Below are 23675 nucleotides of genomic sequence, written 5' to 3' on the forward strand. Positions count from 1 at the left end.
TCGGGCCAGTTCCGACTCCCATGGGGTTTGCATGGGCTTCCCGTAGATAATCTCGGTGGAGGATAACCCCGTTTTACCTGAGTATGTGATCCTCATGTGGAACAAGGCCAAAGGTAAAACCTTAAGCCAGGTTAGCCCAGTTTCTTCCATAAGTTTAGTTAGCTTATTCCTTAAGGTTCCATTTGCTCATTCCACTATACCAGCTGCTCTCAGATGGTGAACACAATGAAGTTGCTGTTTTGTTGCCAGTTCTTTTACAGATTTTCTCATTTATCTTAGCAATAAAATGAGGTCCGTTGTCTGAGCTTATTGATTCAGGTGATCCATAATGAGGGAATCACTTCTCAATAATGTCTTTACAACAGTATTATCAGTAGTGGGTATAGCCTCTATCTGCTAAATACATCTACTATTACCAGGCAATATTTACAACAATGTACTCTAGGTAGTTCTACAAAATCAAGTTGCAGACAATAAAAAGGTCCACCAGGCAAGGGGTTAGTTCCAGAAACACAAGGCATTCCCTTTCCAGCATTCGTTTCTTTCACATGCTGTGGCTCGCTTTTCAACTGGAAATCGGTGCCACCGCCACCAGGATATTAACCATTCCCTCCTTGCCCAAGTGTGTACAATTATTAACATAATCTATCAAGATAGATAAGAACACAGAGTGAACACAAACCTGTCCCACAGGGGTCGCCCATAAATTGGTCTGAGGTTCAAGGTGGCAACCCATTTGAGACCATAGTTTGCCTTCTCCATCGGGGCGTCCCCCTAGAATTTACGTATTTTCCCCCATATCTGGCATACCCGTCCTTAGGTTTTTGTCTAATAAGAACTTGTTAGGCTCCCGAGGGGACTAAAAGTGTGGGGTGCAGGGCTGTCTGTTTTGCTGCTGCACCAGTTCGAGCATTACCCTTAAATATCTCATCAGATTCCCCAGTATGGGCTGCACATCTAATAATAGCCAAAACTCGAGGTAGCTGTAGAGGTGTGAGTAAGTTGTTTACAAAGGTAGCATTACTAATGGGGGGGGGGGGCAGAGGAAGTCAGGAATCCCAGAGTCTGTAGTCAGGGCATAACGGGAGTCTATGTAAAAGTCCACACTTTAATCTGTTTGAGATTTCTTGTCCACAGGCTTTTTCATTTTAAAATTCAAAACGTTAATCAAAGAGGATTCCAGCTTAGGCTTGTACTTTTGGCTCCTCCACTGAAGCCCTCATTCAGGCCCTTTTTATTTTATTCCAAATAGTTGTGGATTCCTTCTTCAAAATCATCTTCATTTATGACTTGGCGTTTTTTTAAGGTCTTCTACAAAGAATTGGTTCTGTAGTGGATTCTTCAAAATCAGAACTGAGTACGCTGTTAGACTCTTCTGTTGTTGAGATTCAGGCATGAGTCCGAGCAAGTAGCGCAGCTTTCTGGTGGAGACAGCTGCTGCAAAGGAGATTTGCTCAATTACTTCATTGTTGTCACTTATTATTGCATAGCCAGAACAGCGTTTTCCTGCTGGATCCACAAAAGAGCTTCCATCCTCATTAAAACGTTGCTTCGGGTTTGAGAGAGTATTGCAGAATGGGTGGGAGAGTCAGTCCTTCTTCACGGTGGGGGGGTGAGGGTGCAGTTGGTGTGACTGACTTCATGGCCTGAAATTACCCAGAGACGGGGTACAACGTCTTGGGTTTGGTCAGTATTAAAAGAGTGTCTTACCAGATGTCCCGTCTTCACCTTTGACTCGTTCCGGTATCGGAGTTGGCCCGCGGCCAAGTTCCGCCAGTCTCCCTCGGTGCTGGAGGTTTGTTTCGTCAGGGTGTAAGCAAGGAACCCAGGCTGTTTGGCTTGAACCCAGGGCAAAGCCTAACGGTGGTATGGGGAACCACCAGTCCTGTCTGTCGCCAAAGGAAATCAGCAACTTCAGGCAGTAATGCACTGCCCCCACTTCCTTTAACCTCTTCAATCACCGTGACTGGGAACTTCTGTCCCTCGAGGGGTGCATAATACTGGTTTTCCTCAGTGGAGCACCCTGTAGGATCGTAGCACGGAGTCACATGAGGGTCTGCCTCTGGTAGAGGGGGTTCAAATGTAGCGGAGTCCAAATTAAGTGCCCACCACTGGGCGGTCGGTTGTTCGCTAGTCCCAGGGTGATACCCTTGTCCGTGCATAGAATCTCGACTTCCAACGGACAGAGCAGGTCCCATTCTGCTAGATCACACCTCAGACTGGTGGTGACTGTAAATTAAACCTCACACTGGGTCCCCTTAGAATTTCACCTGCAGTGGCTGGGTACGTGAAGATGTACGTTCCGTGCCTTCGAACCCAGAGTGATTGTAGCGTCTGATAGCCGGTATCCCTTTTCATATACCATCATAAATGGAATTAGAATTGCAGCATCTTGCAATATTATATTGGGCTCTTCCTGAGGGGTGGTACTCACGGTAGGAAGCATCCTTCTTCCTGCTGAACATATTCACCTTTAATGTTAGTTCCCTTCGGGGTTGATCGGGATTCGAAAGCTGGGTCCCAGTAATATGTCAAAGCTCGTCGCATTCGATTTCGGTCATTGTCAGGCCAAAACATATTATTGGTTTTAATCCTGCTGGCTAATTTAGTTGATAAACATTTGAGCAGTAGGGCATTAAACTGGGGGGAATGGATTCCCATTATTAAAGGCTTGGTCTCCTGCGAAAGTGCCGTAGCAGGCCATAAATCGCTCCCAATAGTCTGGTCCCAATTTCCCAGGCTTAGGTTTGCATTCAAGTACTTTAGTGATATTTACAGGTTGTTGGAGAGCTTTCTCCAAGGCTTGAATAATCCGTCTGTCTGTTCGTTCTCATTATGGATTCCCGACTGTAACTCCTGATAGGTTTGGTATCTTAATTCTGCCTTCCATTTTCACCCCTCATCAGATGAGAGAATCATGCAGCAAAGACCAAATAAATCTTGCGGGGTCGCATTATACATTTGTATAGTACTGCAGACATACCAAGCAAACTATGCTGTTTTTTCTTTTCTTTTGGGGGCCTGATTCTTGATCGTTACCTTCTCTTGAGGCTTCCAGTGTGCATACAAGAAGGCTGTCCCTCCTCAGGGGCTCGTGGACTGGGCAGCATTTGGGTAGGCAATTGTCTCTGTGGAGCCCTTAACTCTGGGGTTTTATTGGATTCTTCCCTCCCTGTCTGGGAATAATCCCTTTACCTTTCTGGATCTCAGGGTATAGGGAGCCTTCCCTTCCCGGCCACTGTTTTACCCGAGCAGCCTCTGTATCTGAATACTGGGAGGATTGGGTTTCGGAAGCACTGGGTGCACTCGGCCTCTGATAAGGTGGATGCCCAATCCTCATCGCGGTCACTGTCATTAAACAGGGTCGGGTATGCCAGATATGGGTTCGGGATCCCGTATTGGCCTTAGATCTTTGCGCGCGGCACTGCTGATTTTAAACCTTCCTGTCTGTCCATATCTGCTTTTGCCTGGTTTCTTTGTTTCTCGTTCTCTCGTTTTTCTCTCTTCTGCCCATTAGCATTCCACTCCGCCTGCAGTGTCTCCCAACTCTTGGGAGTCCCTTCTGCCGTACAGACCTCTATACCTTTATCACATGCATTATTCCTCCAGCTGGCTAGTAAGGTACCATTTCATTTAGTATAGGCTCTACCTTTCCATTCTTTAATCAATAATTTCCACTTTTTACCGCAATTCTTTTCCCAAATTAAATTTACTGCTTGTTTCCCCTGGTGGCCACACTGTTTCCCTAGTTTCTTTGTTAGCGCTGCACTTAACATCCGGAGGTGCTTTTCTTATCTGGTATTTGTTCACACATAGCTGTATCAAGGGCCTGACCCATTATTGCCCTTATCAGTTCTTAATTATAAAGTCAAGTCAAGTATATAGCACATTTAAAAACAACCACGTTGTACAAAGTAAAGCAAGTAGCCAAAATCACAAATACACGAAACACAGACAAGCCAATGAGACAAACAGCTTATAGATGCAAAATATACAACACAAGGGCCCAGGCACAAGCCACTGGCTGAGAAATTTAGCCAGCCTGCCTCCCCCTTAATCAATTTCAACCGGCCATATTATCAGGAAGCAGCTGATAAGGTCAAATCCGTCAGGTAGCGGTGTCCACCTCTCCTGACCGGGGTCTGCAGTCCCGATTCTTTCCTTAGAAATAATATAATAATAATAATAAAATACAGAATACCCAATGTCACCCGCAGCCTGTAATTCTCGCAAAAACTGGTAGCCTATTTTTCGTTAATACAAAAAAACCCAACTCACGTACTTCTGGAGGCCTTCCTCCTTTACCCTGAACTTGCCTCATTAAATTTCAACCGGCCATATCCTGTCACCAGCAGCAATGTAAAAGAGACAACTGTTAATCTTAAATTCTGTATCCAAACGGGTTGTCCGATCCCGTCAAGGTACCAGTCCCAATGGGCGACGGGCAAAAATGCTCGGTCATACACGAGGAGTAGCCAGAGGTAAATTACCTCGGGGCGCCTGCCACTCAATTGTGTTCGATCCAAGTTCCTTGTCACTTACTCAGCCCAGAGAGACATTCCCTATGTTGGGATCCGAGTCACGGCACCAAATGTAAACGTAACTTTGCTAGATCAAATAACTACAGCACAAAAAGATTGTTACTGATCTTTCTACCCATTTATTTCTTCGAGCTTAGGGAAAGAACCTTTCTCATCTCCCCGGCGGTTCTATAAATTCACTGCCTGATATGTCAGAATTGTCAGAAGTTATAAGGCCACCGATACAAAAGAACAATCAGTTTGATAACTATTCCAGTCAAGTCAATGGACTATTGATACAGAGAACAATCAGTTTGATAACTATTCCGGCCAAGTCAATGGACTATTGATACAAAAGTACAATCAATTTGTTAGACACTCCAGCCACCTTAATTAAAGAAAAGAATGTCCTACCTGGTTTGCTGGAGCCACAACTTAATTACAAAGATAAGAACATCCGTCAAATTTATGCTTTAATTAAGAAAGGAATGTTCTGTCCAATTTCCATCAGGCACTTCCTTTTGTCAAAATCAAAAGGTGTGAAAAGCCCAGAGACATCTGATGTGGATCTGGGCAAACCCTAATTATCTTGCTGCAAAGAAGGCAGCTGTGAGACATCACTCAAACACACTGCAGTCACAGACATAGTCAGTACTGAATCCATAGTCAGTACAGGAATCTTGAGAATCTCCCTTTCCCTTAAACTTTATCACCTCTGCACAGAAGCATGCTGCAATATTTTACCATTTAAATAACAATCTGCTCTTTCATTTTTCCTTCCAAAGTGGATGACCTCACATTTACCAATATTGTACTCCATCTGCCAGACCCTTGCCTACTCACTTAACCTGTCTGTGTCTCTCTGCAGATTCTCCGTATCTTCTGCACAATTTGCTTTTCTACTCAATTTAGTATCAACAGCAAACTTAGATGAACTTCACTTGGTCCATGATTCCAGATCTTTAATGTATATCGTGAACAGTTGCGAGCCCAGCATTAATCCCTGCGGCATGCCGCTCACCACTGATTGCCAACCAGAGTAACACCCATGTATCCCAACTCTCTGCTTTCTATCAGTTAACCAAATCTCTATCCATGCTAATATATCACCCCCAACTCTATGCATCCTTATCCTATGGTTATGTCTTTTATGTGTCACCTTATCAAACACCTTCTGGAAATCCAAGTAAATAATGTCTATCTGTTCCCCTCTATCCACTGCGCTCGTTATATCCTCAAAAAACTCCAGTAAGTTTATCAGCTTTTGCTGAATCCATGCTGCGTCTGCCAGAGAGATCTATTTCTTTCTCGATGCCTTGCTATTTTTTCTTTAATGATAGATCCAAGCATTTTTCTGACTACAGATGTTAAATTAACTAGCCGACAGTTACCTGCTATTTCCCTACATTCTCTTTTGAACAGTGGTTGCAACACTCACGGTCTTCCAATCTGCTGAGACCTGCCCAGAGTCCAGAGAATTTTGGTAAATTATTGCTGAAGTCTCTACTATAACTTCTGCCATTTTTTTCAGTACCCTGGGATACATTTCATCGGGGCCAGGGGACTTATCTATCTTCAAGCCCATAAATTTGCTCAGCACTACTTCTTCAATGATCCAATCAACACACACAAAATGCTGGAGGAACTCAGCAGGTCATTGACATATAACGTAAAACAAACCAGTCCCAACACAGAACCCTGTGGAACACCAATAGTCACTGGCAGTCAACTAGAAAAGGCTCCCTTTATTCCCACTCTTTGTCTCCTACCAATCAGCCACTGCTTTATCCATGCGAGTATATTTTCTGTAATTCCATGGGCTCTTAACTTAGTTTAAGCAGCCTCATGTATGGCACCTTGTCAAAGGCCTTCTGAAAAGATTCAGAGCAAGAAGGCTGAGAGTGGAACAGCTAAGGATTTCTGGAGCGAAGGCATTTTACTACTCAGAGTAAAGAGAGGCAAGACTGCGCAGGTGCATGACGTCAGCCAGTAGAGTGGAAAAAGTTTAAAAAGAAGACCACCGTACTCAGCGGACAGCATTCAGAGCAGGCAGCGGAGTGAGAGGGCTTTGGCTGAACGGGCTTAGGCGGTAATGAGGCGAGGTGGGTTTACCTGTGTTAATTGCTGAAAGGAAGAATGTGTGTGAGGCCGGTTTTCTGTGCTCGGTGTGAGATGTGGGAGGTTCTGGAGTCTCCCAACCTCCCGGATGGCCATATCTGCACCCGGTGTGTCGAGCTTCAGCTCCTAAGGGACCGCATTAGGGAACTGGAGTTGCAGCTCGATGACCTTCGTCTGGTCAGGGAGAGCGAGGAGGTGCTAGAAAGGAGTTATAGGCAGGTGGTCACACTTAGCCACGGGAGACAGACAAGTGGGTCACAGTCAGGAGGGGGGAGGGGAAGAGTCAGGTACCCCTTGTGGCTGTACCACTTGACAATAAGTACTCCTGTTTGAGTACTGTTGGGGGTGGACAGCCTACCTGGGAGAAGCAACAGTGGCCGTGCCTTCGGCACAAAGTCCTGCTCTGTGGCTCAGAAGGATAGGGAAAAGAAGAGGAAGGTAGTATTGATAGCAGACTCTATAGTTAGGGTGTCAGACAGGCGATTCTGTAGACGCAGGAAAGAAACACAGATGGTAGTTTGCCTCCCAGGTGCCAGGGTCCGGGATGTTTCAGATCGTGTGCACGATATCCTGCAGTGGGAGGGAGAACAACCAGAGGTCGTGGTACATATTGGTACCAATGACATAGGTAGGAAAAGGGAAGAGATTCTGAATACAGACTATAGGGAGTTAGGAAGGAAGTTGAGAAGCAGGACCACAAAGGTAGTAATCTCGCGACAGTGAGAATAGGAATAGAATGAGGTGGAGGATAAATGTGTGGCTGAGGGATTGGAGCAGGGGGCAGGGATTCAAATTTCTGGATCATAGGGACCTCTTTTGGGGCAGGTGTGACCTGTACAAAAAGGACGGGTTGCACTTGAGTCCCAGGGGAACCAATATCTTGGTGGGGAGGTTTGCTAAGGCTGCTGGGGAGAGCTTAAACTAGAATTGTTGCAGGGGAGGGGTGGGAACTGAACTGAAGAGACTGGGGAAGAGGTGGTTGGCTCACAAATAGAGAAAGCTTGGAGACAGTGTGTGAGGGAGGATAGGCAGGTAATAGAGAAGGGACGCGCTCAGACCGACGGTTGAGATGGTCTGAGTATTGTGAACAGAGCAGATGAGCTTATTGCATGGATCAGTACTTGGAGCTATGATGTCGTGGCCATTACAGAGACTTGGATGGCTCAGGGACAGGAATGGTTACTTCAAGTGCTGGGTTTTAGATGTTTCAGAAAGGACAGAGAAGGAGGCAAAAGAGGTGGGGGTGTGGTACTGTTGATCAGAGATAGTGTCACGGCTGCAGAAAAGGTGGACGTCATGGAGAGATTGTCTACAGCAGTGGTCCCCAACCTCTGGGCCACGGACCGATACGGGGCCACGAAGAATGCAGCGGTGCAGCGGTAGCCAGAACGCACCCAGCACAACTTTACTGATTGCGTTGCCTCTTATCTGGGACGACGTTTACGTGCTGGGTGGCACCTAATCAATTAGCTTGTTTATTTCGTTTTTTTTCTTAAAGATGTGCTGGGTGAGTTCCGGCTACCGCTGCACCACTGCATTCTTCGCGGCCCGGAGCTTGGAGACCACTGGTCTACAGAGTCACTGGGTGGAGGTTAGGAACAGCAAGGGGTCAATAACTTTACGGGGGGTGTTTTTTATAGGCCGCCCAATAGTAACAGGGATAGCGAGGAGCAGATAGGGAACCAGATCCTGGAAAGGTGAGATGTTAACAGAGTTGTCGTGATGGGAGATTTTAATTTCCCAAATATCGATTGGCATCTCCTTAGAGCAAGGGGTTTGCATGGAGTGGGGTTTGTTAAGTGTGTTTAGGAAGGTTTCTTGACACAATATGTAGATAAGCCTACAAGAGGAGAGGCTGCACTTGATTTGGTATTTGGAAATGAACCTGGTCAGGTGTCAGGTCTCTCAGTGGGAGAGCATTTTGGAGGTAGTGATCATAATTCTATCTCCTTTACAATAGCATTGGAGAAAGATAGGAACAGACAAGTTAGAAAAGTGTTTAATTGGAGTAAGGGGAATTATGAGGCTATCAGGCAGGAAATTGGAAGCTTAAATTGGGAACAGATGTTCTCAGGGAAAAGTACGGAAGAAATGTGGCAAATGTTCAGGGGATATTTGTGTGGAGTTCTGCGTAGGTACGTTCCAGTGAGACAGGGAAGTTATGGTAGGGTACCGGAACTGTGGTGTACAAAGGCTTTAATAAATCTAGTCAAGAAGAAAAGAAAAGCTTACAAAAGGTTCAGAGAGCTAGGTAATGTTAGAGATCTAGAAGATTATAAGGCTAACAGAAAGGAGCTTAAGATGGAAATTAGGAGAGCCAGAAGGAGCCATGAGAAGGCCTTGGCAGGAAGGATTAAGAAAAACCCCAAGCTATTCTACAAGTATGTGAAGAGCAAGAGGATAAGACATGAAAGAATAGGACCTATCCAGTGTGACAGTGAGAAAGTGTGTATGGAACTGGAGGCGATGGGGAGATTGCTGAGCCTCTGGCGATGATCTTTGCATTATCAATGGGGACGGAAGAGGTTCTGGAGGATTGGAGGGTTGCAGATGTTATTCCTTTATTCAAGAAAGAGAGTAGAGATAGCCCAGGAAATTATAGACCAGTGAGTCTTACTTCAGTGGTTGGTAAGTTGATGGAGAAGATCCTGAGAGGCAGGATTTGTGAACATTTGGAGAGGTATAATATGATTAGGAATAGTCAGCATGGCCTTGTCAAGGGCAGGTCATGCCTTCCGAGCCTGATTGAATTTTTTGAGGATGTGGCTAAACACATTGATGAAGGAAGAGCAGTAGATGTAGTGTATATGGATTTCAGCAAGGCATTTGATAAGGTACCCCATACAAGGCTTATTGAGAAAGTAAGGAGGCATGGGATCCATGGGGACATTGTTTTGTGGATCTAGAACTGGCTTGCCCACAGAAGGCAAAGAGTGGTTGTGGACAGGTCATATTCTGCATGGAGGTCTATGACCAGTGGTGTGCCTCAGGGATCTGTTCTGGGACCCTTACTCTTCGTGATTTTCATAAATGACCTGGATGAGGAAGTGGAGGGATGGGTTAGTAAGTTTGCTGATGACACGAAGGTTGGGTGTGTTGCGGATGGTGTGGAGGGCTGTCAGAGGTTACAGCGGGACATTGATAGGATACAAAACTGGGCTGCGAAGTGGCAGATGGAGTTCAACCCGGATAAGTGTGAGGTGGTTCATTTTGGTAGGTCAAATATGATGGCAGAATATAGTATTAATGGTAAGACTCTTCGCAGTATGGAGGATCAGAGGGATCTTGGGGTTCAAGTCCATAGGATGCTCAAAGCAGCTGCGTAGGTTGACTCTGTGGTTAAGAAGGCATACAGTGTATTGGCCTTCATCAATTGTGGAATTGAATTTAGGAGCCAAGAGGTAATGATGCAGCTATACAGGACCCTGCTCAGACCCCACTTGGAGTACTGTGCTCAGTTCTGGTCACCTCACTACAGGAAGGAACTGGAAACCATAGAAAGGGTGCAGAGCAGATTTACAAGGATGTTGCCTGGATTGGGGAGCATGCCTTATGAAAGCAGGTTGAGTGAACTCGGCCTTTTCTCCTTGGAGCGACGGGGGATGAAACCTGATAAAGGTGTATAAGATGATGAGAGGCATTGATCATGTGGCTAGAGGCTTTTTCCCAGGGCTGAAATAGTTGCCACGAGAGGACGCAGGTTTAAGGTGCTGGGGACTGGGTACAGAGGAGATGTCGGGGTAAGTTTTTTACACAGAGAGTGAGTACACGGAATGGGCTGCTGGCAGCGGTGGTGGAGGTGGATATGATAGGGTCTTTTAAGAGACTTTTGGATAGGTACATGGAGCTTAGAAAAATAGAGGGCCATAGTAATTTCTAAGGTAGGGACATGTTCGGCACAACTTTGTGGGCTGAAGGGCCTGTATTGTGCTGTAGGTTTTCTATGTTTCTATGTTGATAGAACATCCACTGGTTCTCCTTTGTCTATCCTACTTGTTATTTCCTCAAAGAGTTCCAACAAATTTGTCAGGCAAGATTTTCCCTTGAGGAAACCATGCTGACTACACCCTATTTCATCATCTGCCTCCAAGTTCCCTGAAACCACATCTTTAACAATCGATTCCAGCATCTTCCCAACCGCTGAGGTCAGACTAACTGGTGTATAATTTCCTTTCTTTTGCCTCTCTCTCTCTTCTTGAAGAGTAAAGCGACATTTGCAATTTTCCAGTCTTCCAGAACCATTCCAAAATCCGTAATTCATAAAAGATCATTACTAATGCCTCCACAATCTCTTCATCCATCTCTTTCAGAACCCTGGGGTGTACACCATCTAACTTCAAACCTTTCAGTTTCCCGAAAACCTTCTCTCTAGTAATGCCAACTTCACACGCTTCTGATCCCTGACACTCTTGAACTTCCAGTTTACGTCTTCCACAGTGAAGATCGATGCAAAAAACTTATTCAGTTTGTCCGCCATTTCCTTGTCCCCAATTACTACCTCTCCAGCATCGTTTTTCAGAGGTCTAATATCCACTCTTGCCTCTCTTTTACATGTTATTTTTCTGAGGAAACTTTTAGTATCCTCTTTAATAGAATTGGCAAACTTACTTTGATATTCCATCATTTCCTTCTTAATGACATTTTTGGTGTCTACTGTTGGCTTTTAAAAGCTTCCCAATCTTCCAGCTTCCCACGAATTTTAACTCTATTACATGCCCTCACTTTGGCTTTGACATTGCCTTTGACTTCTTTTGTTAGCCATGGTTATGTCATCTTGCCTTTAGAATTCTTCTTCCTCTTTGTCATGTATATATCCTGTGCCTTCTGAATTGCTTCCAGAAATTCCGGCCATTGCTGCTCTCCGTCATCCCTGCTAGTGTTCTTTTCTGATCAATTTTGGCTAGTTCCTCTTTCATGCCTCTAATTCCTTTTACTTCTCCTTCTCAAATTCCAGGGTAAATTTTATTATTATATATGATCACTTGCCCCTAAGGGTTTTTTTTAACCTTAAGCACGTATTTGTACACCCCCATATTTAACTCTTCTACTATCAGTGTGTGCTCTTCCAGTAGTGCTAAGCTCCTGTGTTCTACCATAATTCTCACCAATCTTCACTGTCTTTCATGCTGTAAGAAATTCATTAAAATCTACTTCCTAACTAAGGATTCAGTTACCCGTCCAGTAATCTCTTGTGAGTTGGTGTCAGAGTTTAACTTAATGCACTTTTGTGCAAGGACGCTTCTGAAGACCTATATAAATGCAAGTTTTTTTTAGTTTCAACCTTAAATACAAGTAGTTCTGCTATAATATGATTGGTTTCTTGGGAACATAACTCCTTAAAGAAAAGTCAGGTAACTAATATCTGTTGTGTCAATGGGGGGAAAACGGATATTGGGGCGAGAGAGTTTTAGACTTGCATTAAATTATTTTCCTCATAGGATTTTCAGAAATAAGGGTGTTTTTAAAAGCAATAGGTTTATTTCCTTCCTTCAAGCTTAAAATAATAAAAACTATCTTAGATTACTTAATGGAGAATCATTTACACAAGTCTCAAACAAATCAATTGCTTGTCAATATCTATTGCTCTCACTTGGTCAAATGAACAGCCTTTGTTCTTACAAGACAATGGCATCTAATTACTGCAGTGAGGTTACATGTAATAAGTATCTCCCTGAAGAGCTTTTCTTTCCAAGACAACTTACTTTTTTTCTGCTTGCCATTTTCCAAAGCCACACAAGTGATTCTCTAGTTCATAATCAAAATAGTGCTATAACCCATCTGGCCTGCATCGTATAGAGCATGCTGTCTAGTCCATTGATCCCATTATATCCTATTGTGTCATGGAAATGTGTTATAACAGAACTACCCGTAGGGGGAGCGGTGAAATCTTGAGTAATGTTGGAGCCTGTTGAGAATGAATCAACAAACCATAATTTCCAGGAATCATGCTATGGAAGTAAACTTAAATGTTAAACAACTTTTTTGATGTGTGTCCTTGCTGAAATATTGTCAATTTTTGTTTCAGATTAAGCTGAGTGAAGACACAATTCAGGATATAGTGCAGGCTGCTGACCTCCTCCTCCTTACTGATTTAAAAGCACTGTGTTGTGAATTTTTGGAAGGCTGTATTGCTCATGAGAACTGTATTGGCATACGTGACTTTGCCTTGCACTATTCTTTACAACATGTATACTACATAGCGACAGAGTACCTGGAAACACATTTCCGTGATGTAGCCCACACTGAGGAGTTCCTGGAACTTGGCCATGAAAAACTGAAGGAAGTAATCTCTTTGGAAAAGTTGAATGTGGGAAATGAAAGGTACATCTTTGATGCAGTGGTGAAATGGATTTGCCAAGATCCTGTTGTTCGAAAGGTATAGAAAAAACATTTTTGCTTTCTATTGCTGAGTGCACCGCCTGTTTATTCAAATGATTTTATTATCCTATTTCAGAATCAAATTTATTAGCACTGACATATGACATGAAATTTGTTTTGAGGTAGCAGTACAGAGCAAAGACATAAAAACCTATAAATAACAAAAAAAAATGCAAATAATGAAGTAGTGTTCATAGACCATTCAGAAATCTGATGGAGGAAATTAGAAAGAAATTGTTCCTAAATCTTTTAGTATGGGTCGTCAGGCTCCTGTACTTCATTCCTAATGGTAATTACACAAACTTTCACTCTGTCCACCACAAAGGACAGGACTTCCCGGTGTCCACCCATTTCAGTTCAATTTCCTGTTGTTCCGACATGTTTCTCCATGGCCTCCTCTACCATAATGAGGTCACTTTCAGGTTGGAGGAGCAGCACCTATTCCACCAGGATAGCCTCCAATTTGATGGCATGAATATTGATATCTCTAACCTGGTAATTTCTTCTTCTTCCCCCTTCTGTTCTTCCATTCCACATTCTGGTTCCACTTTCACTTCTTCTCTTCTCCCCTGCCCATCAGCTCCCTCTGGTGGCCCTCCTCCTTCCCTTTCTTCCATGGTCCTCTATCAGATTCCTTCTCCTTCAGCTCTTCCACCTATCACATCTCAGCTTCTTACTTCATTCCACTCTCCCCCATCCAAACACTTTCCCCCTCACCTGCATTTACCTGACAGCCTGTATTCCTTCCCCTTACCCCATCTTATTCTGTGTCCTTTCCCCCTCTTTTCAAGTCCTGATAAAGGGTCTTGTTCGGATTGTATTCATTTCCCTCCATAGATCTTGCCTGACTTGTTGAGTTCATTCAGCACTATGTTGCTGAAGGTTTTCAGCATCGGTAGAATCTCATGTGGTAATGGTCATAACGAGAAGAGGGAATGTCCCAGATGCTGAGCATCCTTAATGGTGGTTGCCGCTGCCTTGAGGCACTGCCACTTCTGAAGATGCCCTTGGGGATGGTTGTGCCTCTGATAGAACTGGCTGTCTATAACTCTTTGTAGCCTCTTGCCATCCTGTGCATTGGAGGCTCCATACCAGGCTGTGATGCAACCAGTTAGAGTACTGATTGAACATATTGCACTGTCCTTGTATAAAGGGAATTCAGTTTAAGTTGCCATTTTTTTTTTATGATGCTCAACAAAATTTAGAAAATAATATAGACAAATGTGGAGTTGGAATTACAGATCTGGATATGATTCTGTCGCAGTAATTTTAATAGGGAAAGACAATGCTCATTTAAGTTCATCAAGAGAGTCATACCTCAGTTTAATCCCCTCAAAAAAAAACCCCATGATCACATGTAACCCTTTAAATTCAGTTCATTTATTTCATTTTAATTTTAAGCTGAGAATGCTTCATTTATATACTTCGTCAGGAAAGTGTAGGGCTGTAGGATCATAGTTAATGATAAACACTTTAAAAAAAATCATGGGGAATTTCGCTTCCATAATGAAGCAAAGTATGTGGATATGAAAGTCTGAGCTGTATCCCAATTTGCTCAAAATGGAGAAGGGCCTTTAGAGGTAGAATGGAGAAACAGTAATTCACGTATCAAGAGAGCAAGAACTGAGGAAGTGCATTACTTCACAAACTACCTACCTGCTTGTCAACAACCTCTGCCAACTGTGGCAGATACTGTTTCTCACATTGGCTTCATCACCCATAAAACTGGAGAGAACATAACTCATTTGTGATCTCAGGAGGCTGCTGAAGAATTAGTAGCTTTATTTTCATTGATAACTAAATCTATTGGAAGCCACTGGAAACTCTATTTATACGAGTAAGGTTCTAATGCCACAAATAGAATTCATAATGATCAAAATTTAAATGACTAAAATGATTTAAAATCAATAAGTGTCTAGTTCTGAACAGATGGAACCTGAAATCTGTTTCTTTGATACTCGGTCTTAATCGTCTGAATTCCAGATAAGTTTGCAAACTAATATCGTGGCCAGATTCCTAAAATATTTATCTGTCAATCTGCACATAAACTTTATGGACCCAGAAAAGTATGTACTGAATTTGGTCTCACAGAAATCTTGCAGTGGGTATAGATTCCAGTAATAAATTGAACTGAAGATGCGTTACGTTTAAGATGTTATATGTTTCAAACCCTGCCCCTGAGCTCTTTCTGTTTTCCAGGCTTTTTTGAAATGCTCTGTCTCTTGTAGAGTGGTTGAAAATGTTTTGAGGCTGCTTCCTGTACCTGGTCTATATCTTTGTTTAGGCCGAGGGTCAATCTTCATCCAGGAATTAGGCTGCGAGGTCTCAGTGGTAATTCTGCTTTACTACAAAGCCCGTTTTCTGACAGGCTTTGAGAGGAGACAACTCCAAAGTGGAGCTTGCCAAATGATAATTTTTAAATGTCTGTGATTTAAGTAAGAATTGAAAAAGTAAGAGCTAGTTAGCAATGTAAAAATCTTAAAACAATTAAAAAGAGAAATAAAGCTAAAGAATGTTGACAAGTGGCTTGTCTTTATGCCTCTTATTTGAGAACTTGACTATCTTTATTGCAATTAATGGGTCTAATGTCAGGAACAGTGAAAAAACAGATCTTGCCTCTGGACTTCATGCCTTCTGTCACTTAATCCCTGAATTACAGCTGGTCTATGTGCGCCTGGAACTTCCATTGGAATGGTTGAATGCTTCTGCAACTGCTGGCCAGAGGGATTTACTATGTTGGCTTCAGCTGCTCGTTACAGGGTTTAAGGCTATATTACAACCTTTCAATTTACTGAATAAATGTTTTTGTTGGAATTTGGGAGGATTGGGCATTGTATTATCAGAAATTAGAAAACTATGGAAACTTAGAAAATATATTTACATCATTAAAATTTTAGGTTCACATGAAAGATGTGATGTCTGTCGTGTGGGTAAATGGCCTGGATCCTGTTTATCTGAGGGAACAAATGCTGAATGAACCTGTGGTACGAGAAATTGTCAAAGAGTGTACGAACATTCCTCTCAGTCAGAGAGAAGGAGAGGCCCAGCTGGCTACCTTCAAACCTCGAGGGTATTCAGAATGCATAGTAACAGTGGGTGGAGAGGAAAGGAGGTGAGTCCTGACAATTGGGCTTAAGTTTCCTTTTATGGTAAAAGTAAACTTTTTATTCCAGCAATTATAAAGTCTGTTTTACCAACAAGGACTCACTTTGTCTAGTTTATGTCATTGGCAAAGAATTGTATTTGTTTTAATGCAATTGTTATAAATTTCCTAAATTCTGATGACTTGAGTATGAGTGGCATGAAGTCTTAAAGTGGAGTGCATGAGGTAAGGTAACTACAAAGTATCATTGGATCAGTGTACAGGATGTCCAGTATCCAGCATTGATGGAGAAAATTAACTCAACACAAACTATGTTGCCTTCAGTAAATCAGTTGTGGAGTAAAATCAGGAGAAAAATTGGGGATTAAAAAAAAAGCAAAAATATTTTTAATCAATTACTTAAAAATTGAGAGAATGTTTTAAATGTTCAACAAAGGAAAGTACAGTGGATTCTGATTAATTGGGACAAATTGGAACGAGTACATTTTGACCCAATTAAGCAACTGCCTTATTAGGCAAAGTTTCATGGAAATAGTTAAAAAGGTGCTGTATAAAAAAGAAGGCAAACTATCATTTAACTGAGTAACAAATTAAGTATTTAATCAAAATGCAGAACAAATTAGAACACTACCAATGCTCTATAGTACTATAAAACTGTGCATTTGTTCCTAATAGTTATTAACAGGAATTCATTCAATGTATGGGGTGTCAGAGAAGGGTAGCATCTCTGGTGAAGGGCTTGTCATGTCCATTCTGGGGCAGCTCACTCATCTTTAGTTCCCACCAGACACTGAACTCTCATCAGTGGCTCCAAGTAGTTGTTTGCATGTGACAGCGACCACATCCCAGTATATTTCTTCTACAAACAGGCTAAACCAGGTGAGAGTGGTCAGCAAGCCTCATACCCTGGTGAAATAGGGACATGCGTGTCCTAGCTTGTGAAGTTACCTCCAGCAGACTGGGTGGATGAGGTCAACAAGAAGGCTGTTCTGCAATGCTTCATGGAGATCAAAATGCATGATAATACACAGAAGAAGTTATGGTTATCCATTACAACCGAGGAAGATCCCAGTTTGTGATGACTACTCGTACCACTGGGCCCAGTCCTCTGAGGTCGAGAGAGTGGAACAGTCCCAGTGCAACGGCACTTCTACTTTAAATACCCTCCTGTCATGGTCAGATATGGTGGTCTGTCAACACACTGCCGTGTTCTTTTGATTGACTATAAATGAACAGAATTAGCACAGGCACCTAATGCACATAATTCGCTGCCTTCATGCAGTGCTTTCAACTCCAAGTCTTGCATCTTCCAAGTCATCATTTTTGTTGTAACAATCAAGATGATTGTTGATATCTTTAAATTCTTTGTAGTTCCTAATTTGTTGAAGTAGTAAAGTTGTTTATTCCTCAGTGCTTGAAACCACAATGAGCAAAGCAATTGTAAAATGTCTTACTGCTTGTTCCTTGCCAACTATCAGTGATAAAAGTCACAGCTTTTTGAAGACAAACACATGCAGCTATTCACGCTAAGCATGGTGTAGTGTCTAATGGCCACAAAGGTTTGCATGACTGATGCTCATTAGAAACTGCAGCAATAGTCTTCTGTCTCAGTTACATAGCATAGTATCCCAAGTAAACAAAGGGATTCCTGGCCATTTTCTCAGTTCGTTTTCGTTCTTTAAGAGTTGTCCCAAATCAGCGGTTGCCCTCATTAATCGATGGACTAATTGACTGGAATCCATTGTACTGTGTAACAGAGAATGAAAGGATTTATAAACGTATGAGACCTTTTTGAGTGGATACTATAGATGCTCTTTTTGAGTTTTATGTTATTCCTATTGTGCTTACTTTGTAGTTTTCTACATTTTCTTTCTAGATGTATCCAATTCCTTTTTTAACATTATAACGCATTCTGCTTCAACCACTGCTTCTTTTAGGTGTCCTGACAACTTCTTTATAATGTAGAGTGCAAAGCATATTCCTGATCATAAACATTGTGTAAACTGATCTGTATTTTATGATCTTTCAGTACACGGAAGCCTACAGCTGTAATGCGATGCATGTGCCCCTTATATGATCGTAACAGACAACTTTGGATAGAATTGGCCCCAATGAGTGTTGCACGCATTAACCATGGAGTTTTGTCAGCAGGTGAGATTGTATATTTGAGCTTACTGTCAGAAGTAGTCCAGTATAACACCATGCAATTCCTCTGCATGTTAATTCTGTCTCTCTCTTTATTATTTTTCTGTATACCACCTGGCAGTTTCTTTCGAGATGAAGTAAATGCTTAAATTCTCTGGAGTTTCTTGAATTTTGTTCTGGATTAAAGCTAAAGTGAATTAAGTAAACATACAACTAAGCATTGTGAAATTTGGTGCTGCTGATGGACCGACTTTGGTGTTGAATGTGGGGGACTTGATTCATTAGAATAGTTCAGTAGAGTTCCAAGATGGCGGCGCACGGAGAAGTCTGCTTTGCTGAGCTCAGCACCGCAACACTGATAATTTCGCGTATAAACCTATCCATTTCAACTTTTTTTTAAATGCTCAAGTGTCAGATTTAATGACATGAACATTGATGAGTATTTTTTTTTCAACACCATTCCATCGAAAGGTACTAAAAAGGTGGCCAGGATGGGCTGCACAGAGTGCTTCCCCGGGGCTGAGAAGCTAGCTACTGCTAGCTATGCTAATACGTTGGATCCTGCTTTTCGTCAAGGAATTCAGGAAGTTACAGAGAACATGTCCAAAATGATGGATGAGAAGCTGGCTCCACTGTCTCAAACACTCCAAAACTACACATTGGAGCTTAAAAATATTGATACAAGAACGAACGAGGCCGAGGGCCGAGTCTCTGCGGTAGAAACTGTAACTGATCAAGCCCAAAGCCGCATTTAGGTGCTAGAAAAGCAAGTTCAAAGCCAGTCTGACTATATCGATGATCTTGAGAACAGAGGTAGGAGAAAGAATATACAGTATCATTGGTCTACCTGAAGGTACAGAAGGAAGTCAACTGGCAAAGTTCTTTTGAGGGCCAGCCGCCTAATTTCCTTGATTTGGAAACCAAGGCTGGACGCATTAAAGTGGAAAGAGCTCATCGTACGCTGGCGCCAAAACCGGCCCCAGGCCAACGCCCTCGACCCATCCTCGTGCAGTTCCATAATTTCGGTGATAAACAAAGAGTGATGGAAGCTTCGAGACGTCACGGGACTGACGCCCAGGCTTTAATATATGAGGAATCCAGGCTTATGTTTTTACAAGACTTTTCAGCAGCCATTATTTGGAAGCGCAAGGAATTCGACCAGGTAAAGAAGCGGCAGAGAGAATCCGGAATCCAATACTTTATGCTATACCCAGCGGCGCTGAAAATCACCTACAATGGGACCACCAAGATATCTGATTTTCCTGGCAAAGCTAAACTTTTGTGGACACGTTGGGTTAAAGAAAGTATACAGTATATTGTGTAGCCCTGGTTATGGACAATAACATGCTCGATGTCTGTTTTATTTTACCTTTTCATTACTCAACGGCAAGTTATCTTATAGGATGGGTAACGTGTTTGTTTTGATTGATATAGTTTCATTATTTGTTTAAATTAGCGGTGCTGCTCCAGCCTGAAGGAGTTTAAATATGACGGTAACAAATTGGTGGATTGATAAATTATGCCCTGTTTTTATTTTTTAATGTGTTAAATGCCATACTGGCAGTGGGGCAGAATATGGGGTGCTAGAAAGTTCAGATATCCTCTTTAAGTGTGGGGTAAGTCCTCTTGTTCAGCGCTGTTGGGGCTTTGTTTTTTTGTGGGTTTTTTTTAATTTACTTATTGCTGCTCAGCTGATATTAAGTTGCATTTCTTCTCCTCTGGAGTCACATGATTGTTATAAAGGGTTATGACCAGTAGTATATTAAAGTTGTGCACTTGGAACATTAAAGGGAGTCATTCACCAATCAAGAGAAAGCAAATCCTACTAAACCTGAAAAAGGAAAGGGTGGATATAGCCTTATTGCAGGAGACACATGTAGATGATAAAGAACATCTAAAACTGCGACAGAGTGGATTTGATCAAGTCTGTTTTTCATCTTTTAATACCAGGAGTGGGGGGGTGGCCATTTTAATTAGAAAAAACTTACCTTTTAAGTTATTAGACTGCATTAAGGACAAGTATGAGAGATTTGTGATTGTTAAGGCTTCAATATATGGTATTCTCAATGTTTACTGCCCTCCAGCTCATCCTCTCAAATTCCTAACAGATACTTTTTCCAATCTTGCAAGCTTTTCAATACAAAACATTATTGTAGGTGGGGATTTTAATTGTTTCATGGACCCATGGATGGACAGAGTGCCTAGTGGTCCCCCATTGCTCTCCTCACAGTCCAAGCAAATCATGGCCTTATGTGGAGAATTGGGACTTATGGATGTCTGGAGGTTGTTACATCCCTCAGACAAAGACTTCACATTTTTTTCTAATCCACACAGGTGTTATACCAGAACAGACTTTTTTCTAACCCCCAAAATGCTCCTAGATTTAGTTGTATCCTGGACAATTAGAAATATCACTATTTCTGACCATGCAGCAATATATTTAAATATTAAGCCCAAAGATAATTCAGCACGATCTAGACATTGGAGGCTGAATCCTTTTATTCTAAAAGGTAATAAATTTATAGACTACTTTCGAATTCAAAACTTTCCTATCTATTAATTTCAAATCAGCGAATAGTCTATTGATGCTGTGGGAAATCGCTAAGGCCTATGCAAGCAGATTAATTTATCTCCTACTCTGCTAGTAAGAAGCGACAAGCTGCAGAACAGCAGTGCCTAGTGGAAGCAAGGCTTGCAGCAGCTGAACAGGATTATATTAATAAGCCTGCTGCAGCCAAGTTACAGAATATCATTCAGCTCTATGCTGTGCACTAAACTCTTTACTTACACAAGCAACCAAAAGAAAATTGATATTTGCTAAACAATGATTGTTTGAACATGGTGAGAAACCAGGTAAGTATTTGGCTTATTTAGCTGAAAGAAAAATGCCTCTCATACTATTGCTTCAATTAGGGATGGGACAGGAGCCCTTACTAGTAATTCTAAAATGATTAATGTTGTGTTTAAGAATTTTTATTCTAAACGGTATCAATCTGAGCAATATAATGATGCACAATTTAGGATGGAGTCCTTTTTCTGGAATTTAGATCTCCTATGCATTTCTTCTGAACAAGAGTCCCTCCTCAATGCTCTGTTATCTATACATGAGATACAGGAAGCTGTAAGACAGCTCCAAAGTGGGAAGGCCCTGGTCCTGATGGACTCAGTAGTGAATTCTATAAAGAGTTCACAGGGTTATTATCAGAGCCTATGCTAAACATGTTCTATCATGCATTTAATTGTGGTCTCCTCCCACCATGATTAAGAGAAGGTAATATCTCCCTAATTCTTAAGAAAGGAAAGAGCCCTGAAGATAGTGCCTCCTACAGGCTTATTTCATTGTTAAATGTTGACTTTAAAATCTTACCTAAAACCTTAGCGTTGCAATTAGAAACTCTGTTACCTTTTATCATAAAAGAGGATCAAACGGGTTTTGTAAAAGGAGCTGGTGGTGGACCTGAGGAGGACTAAGGCACCAGTGACCCCTGTTTCCATCCACGGGGTCAGTGTGGACATGGTGGAGGATTACAAATACCTGGGGATACGGATTGACAATAAACTGGACTGGTCAAAGAGCACTGAGGCTGTCTACAAGAAGGGTCGGAGCCATCTCTATTTCCTGAGGAGACTGAGGTCCTTTAACATCTGCCGGATGATGCTGAGGATGTTCTACAAGTCTGTGGTGGCCAGTGCTATCATGTTTGCTGTTGTGTGCTGGAGCAGCAGGCTGAGGGTAGCAGACACCAACAGAATCAACAAACTCATTCGTAAGGCCAGTGATGTTGTGGGGATGGAACTGGACTCTCTGACGGTGGTGTCTGAAAAGAGGATGCTGTCCAAGTTGTATGTCATCTTGGACTGTCTCCCATCCACTACATAATGTACTGGTTAGGCACAGGAGTACATTCAGCCACAGACTCATTCCACCGAGATGCAACACTGAGCGTCATAGGAAGTAATTTCTGCCTGTGGCCATCAAACTTTACAACTCCTCCCTTGGAGGGTCAGACACCCTGAGTCAATAGGCTGGTCCTGGACTTATTTTCTGGCATAATTTACATATTATTATTTAAGTACTTATGGTTTTATATGGCTATATTTATACTCTATTCTTGGTGCAACTGTAACGAAACCCAATTTCCCTTGGGATCAATAAAGTATGACTATGACTATAATATCAGAAGATTACTTAATGTGATTCAGGCATGTCAGCAACAGGCAGTGGACGGCTTGGTGGTTTCCTGAGATACAGAAAAGGCCTTTGATCATGTCCAATGGCAGTATCTTTTTTTCACTTTAGAACAATTTGGTTTGGGCAATAATTTTATTAAGTGAGTTAAAGTTCTTTATAATGACCCTTTGGCTGCGATTCTCACTAATGGTATTAGGTCGGATAATTTTGGTATTCAGAGGGGCAGCCAGCAGGGCTGCCCTTTATCACCACTACTTTTCACACTAGTGATCGAGCCATTGGCTGAGGCTATTCAGCGAGACCCCAAAATATCCGCTCCAGACATCGGACTAAAGTTACATAAAGTTACCTTGTAAGCAGATGATATTCTAATTTTCGTATCACACCCTGCTATATCAGTGGTGTGATCACCTTATACAATGCATCAATTCATTTAGCGCCTTTTCAGGTCATAAAATCAACTTTACTAAATCAGAGGCTATGCCCCTGGGGAATCTGCAGCAGGTACCTGACATTCAGGGTGTTTTCTCCTTTAAATGACCACAGACAGGTTTTGTTTACTTAGGTATATTTATCACACCTACGTATGATCAATTGTTCAAAGCTAACTTTATACAGTTATTTGACAAAATCAAACAGGATCTTGAGCGATGGAGCACTCTTCTCATTTCTTGGCTTGGCTGAATATCCTTGCTCAAAATGAACATTCTTCCTCATCTGCTGTACCCAATATGTATGATTCCAGTCATTTTTACCCCCACAACTACTTGAAAAAAAAATGGCTGGTTTCTTTCTTTCATCTGGAACAAAAAAAGACCCTGTATTAAAATGTCTAAGTTACAGCTTCCCAGTAGTCTAGGGGGTCTAGGTTTCCCAGGCATTGAAAAATACCAGTTAAGTTCCTTTTTATCTTATGTGGTTGACTGGGTTTGCAGGGACCCCTCCTCAATTTGGTTAGACATTGAAGCTTCACAAGCAAAATGCCCTCTTATTAATTTGCTTTTCCTCAATAAGATGAAACTAGTTAAGGAATATTGTCGCAATCCAATAACAATTAATACAGTCAGGGCTTGGAGGGTGGTGCGACAAATTGAGGGCAATGCAGCGAAAATATCACCCTTCTCTCCAATAACTGGCAGTCCAGATTTTCAGCCTGGCATAATGGATTCTGGATTTAAACTTTGGATTTCTAAGGGTATTTTCCATCTAGAAGATTTGT

The 23675-nt window shown here is 42.1% G+C and overlaps 1 protein-coding gene across 1 annotated transcript in view; it reads left to right on the top strand.

The window, feature by feature from the left end:
- gan (gigaxonin) overlaps window positions 1–23675 on the top strand; it is a 130024-nt gene that overhangs the window by 26104 nt on the left and 80245 nt on the right. The window contains exons 3-5 of the mRNA XM_072279850.1: window positions 12664–13014; window positions 15914–16128; window positions 18149–18270. Coding sequence (XP_072135951.1) covers window positions 12664–13014; window positions 15914–16128; window positions 18149–18270 — 688 coding nt within the window. The remainder of the gene's footprint in view (window positions 1–12663; window positions 13015–15913; window positions 16129–18148; window positions 18271–23675) is intronic.

Source organism: Mobula birostris, chromosome 15, assembly GCF_030028105.1.
Source record: "Mobula birostris isolate sMobBir1 chromosome 15, sMobBir1.hap1, whole genome shotgun sequence".
In the NCBI taxonomy this organism is placed as follows: Eukaryota; Metazoa; Chordata; class Chondrichthyes; order Myliobatiformes; family Myliobatidae; genus Mobula; species Mobula birostris.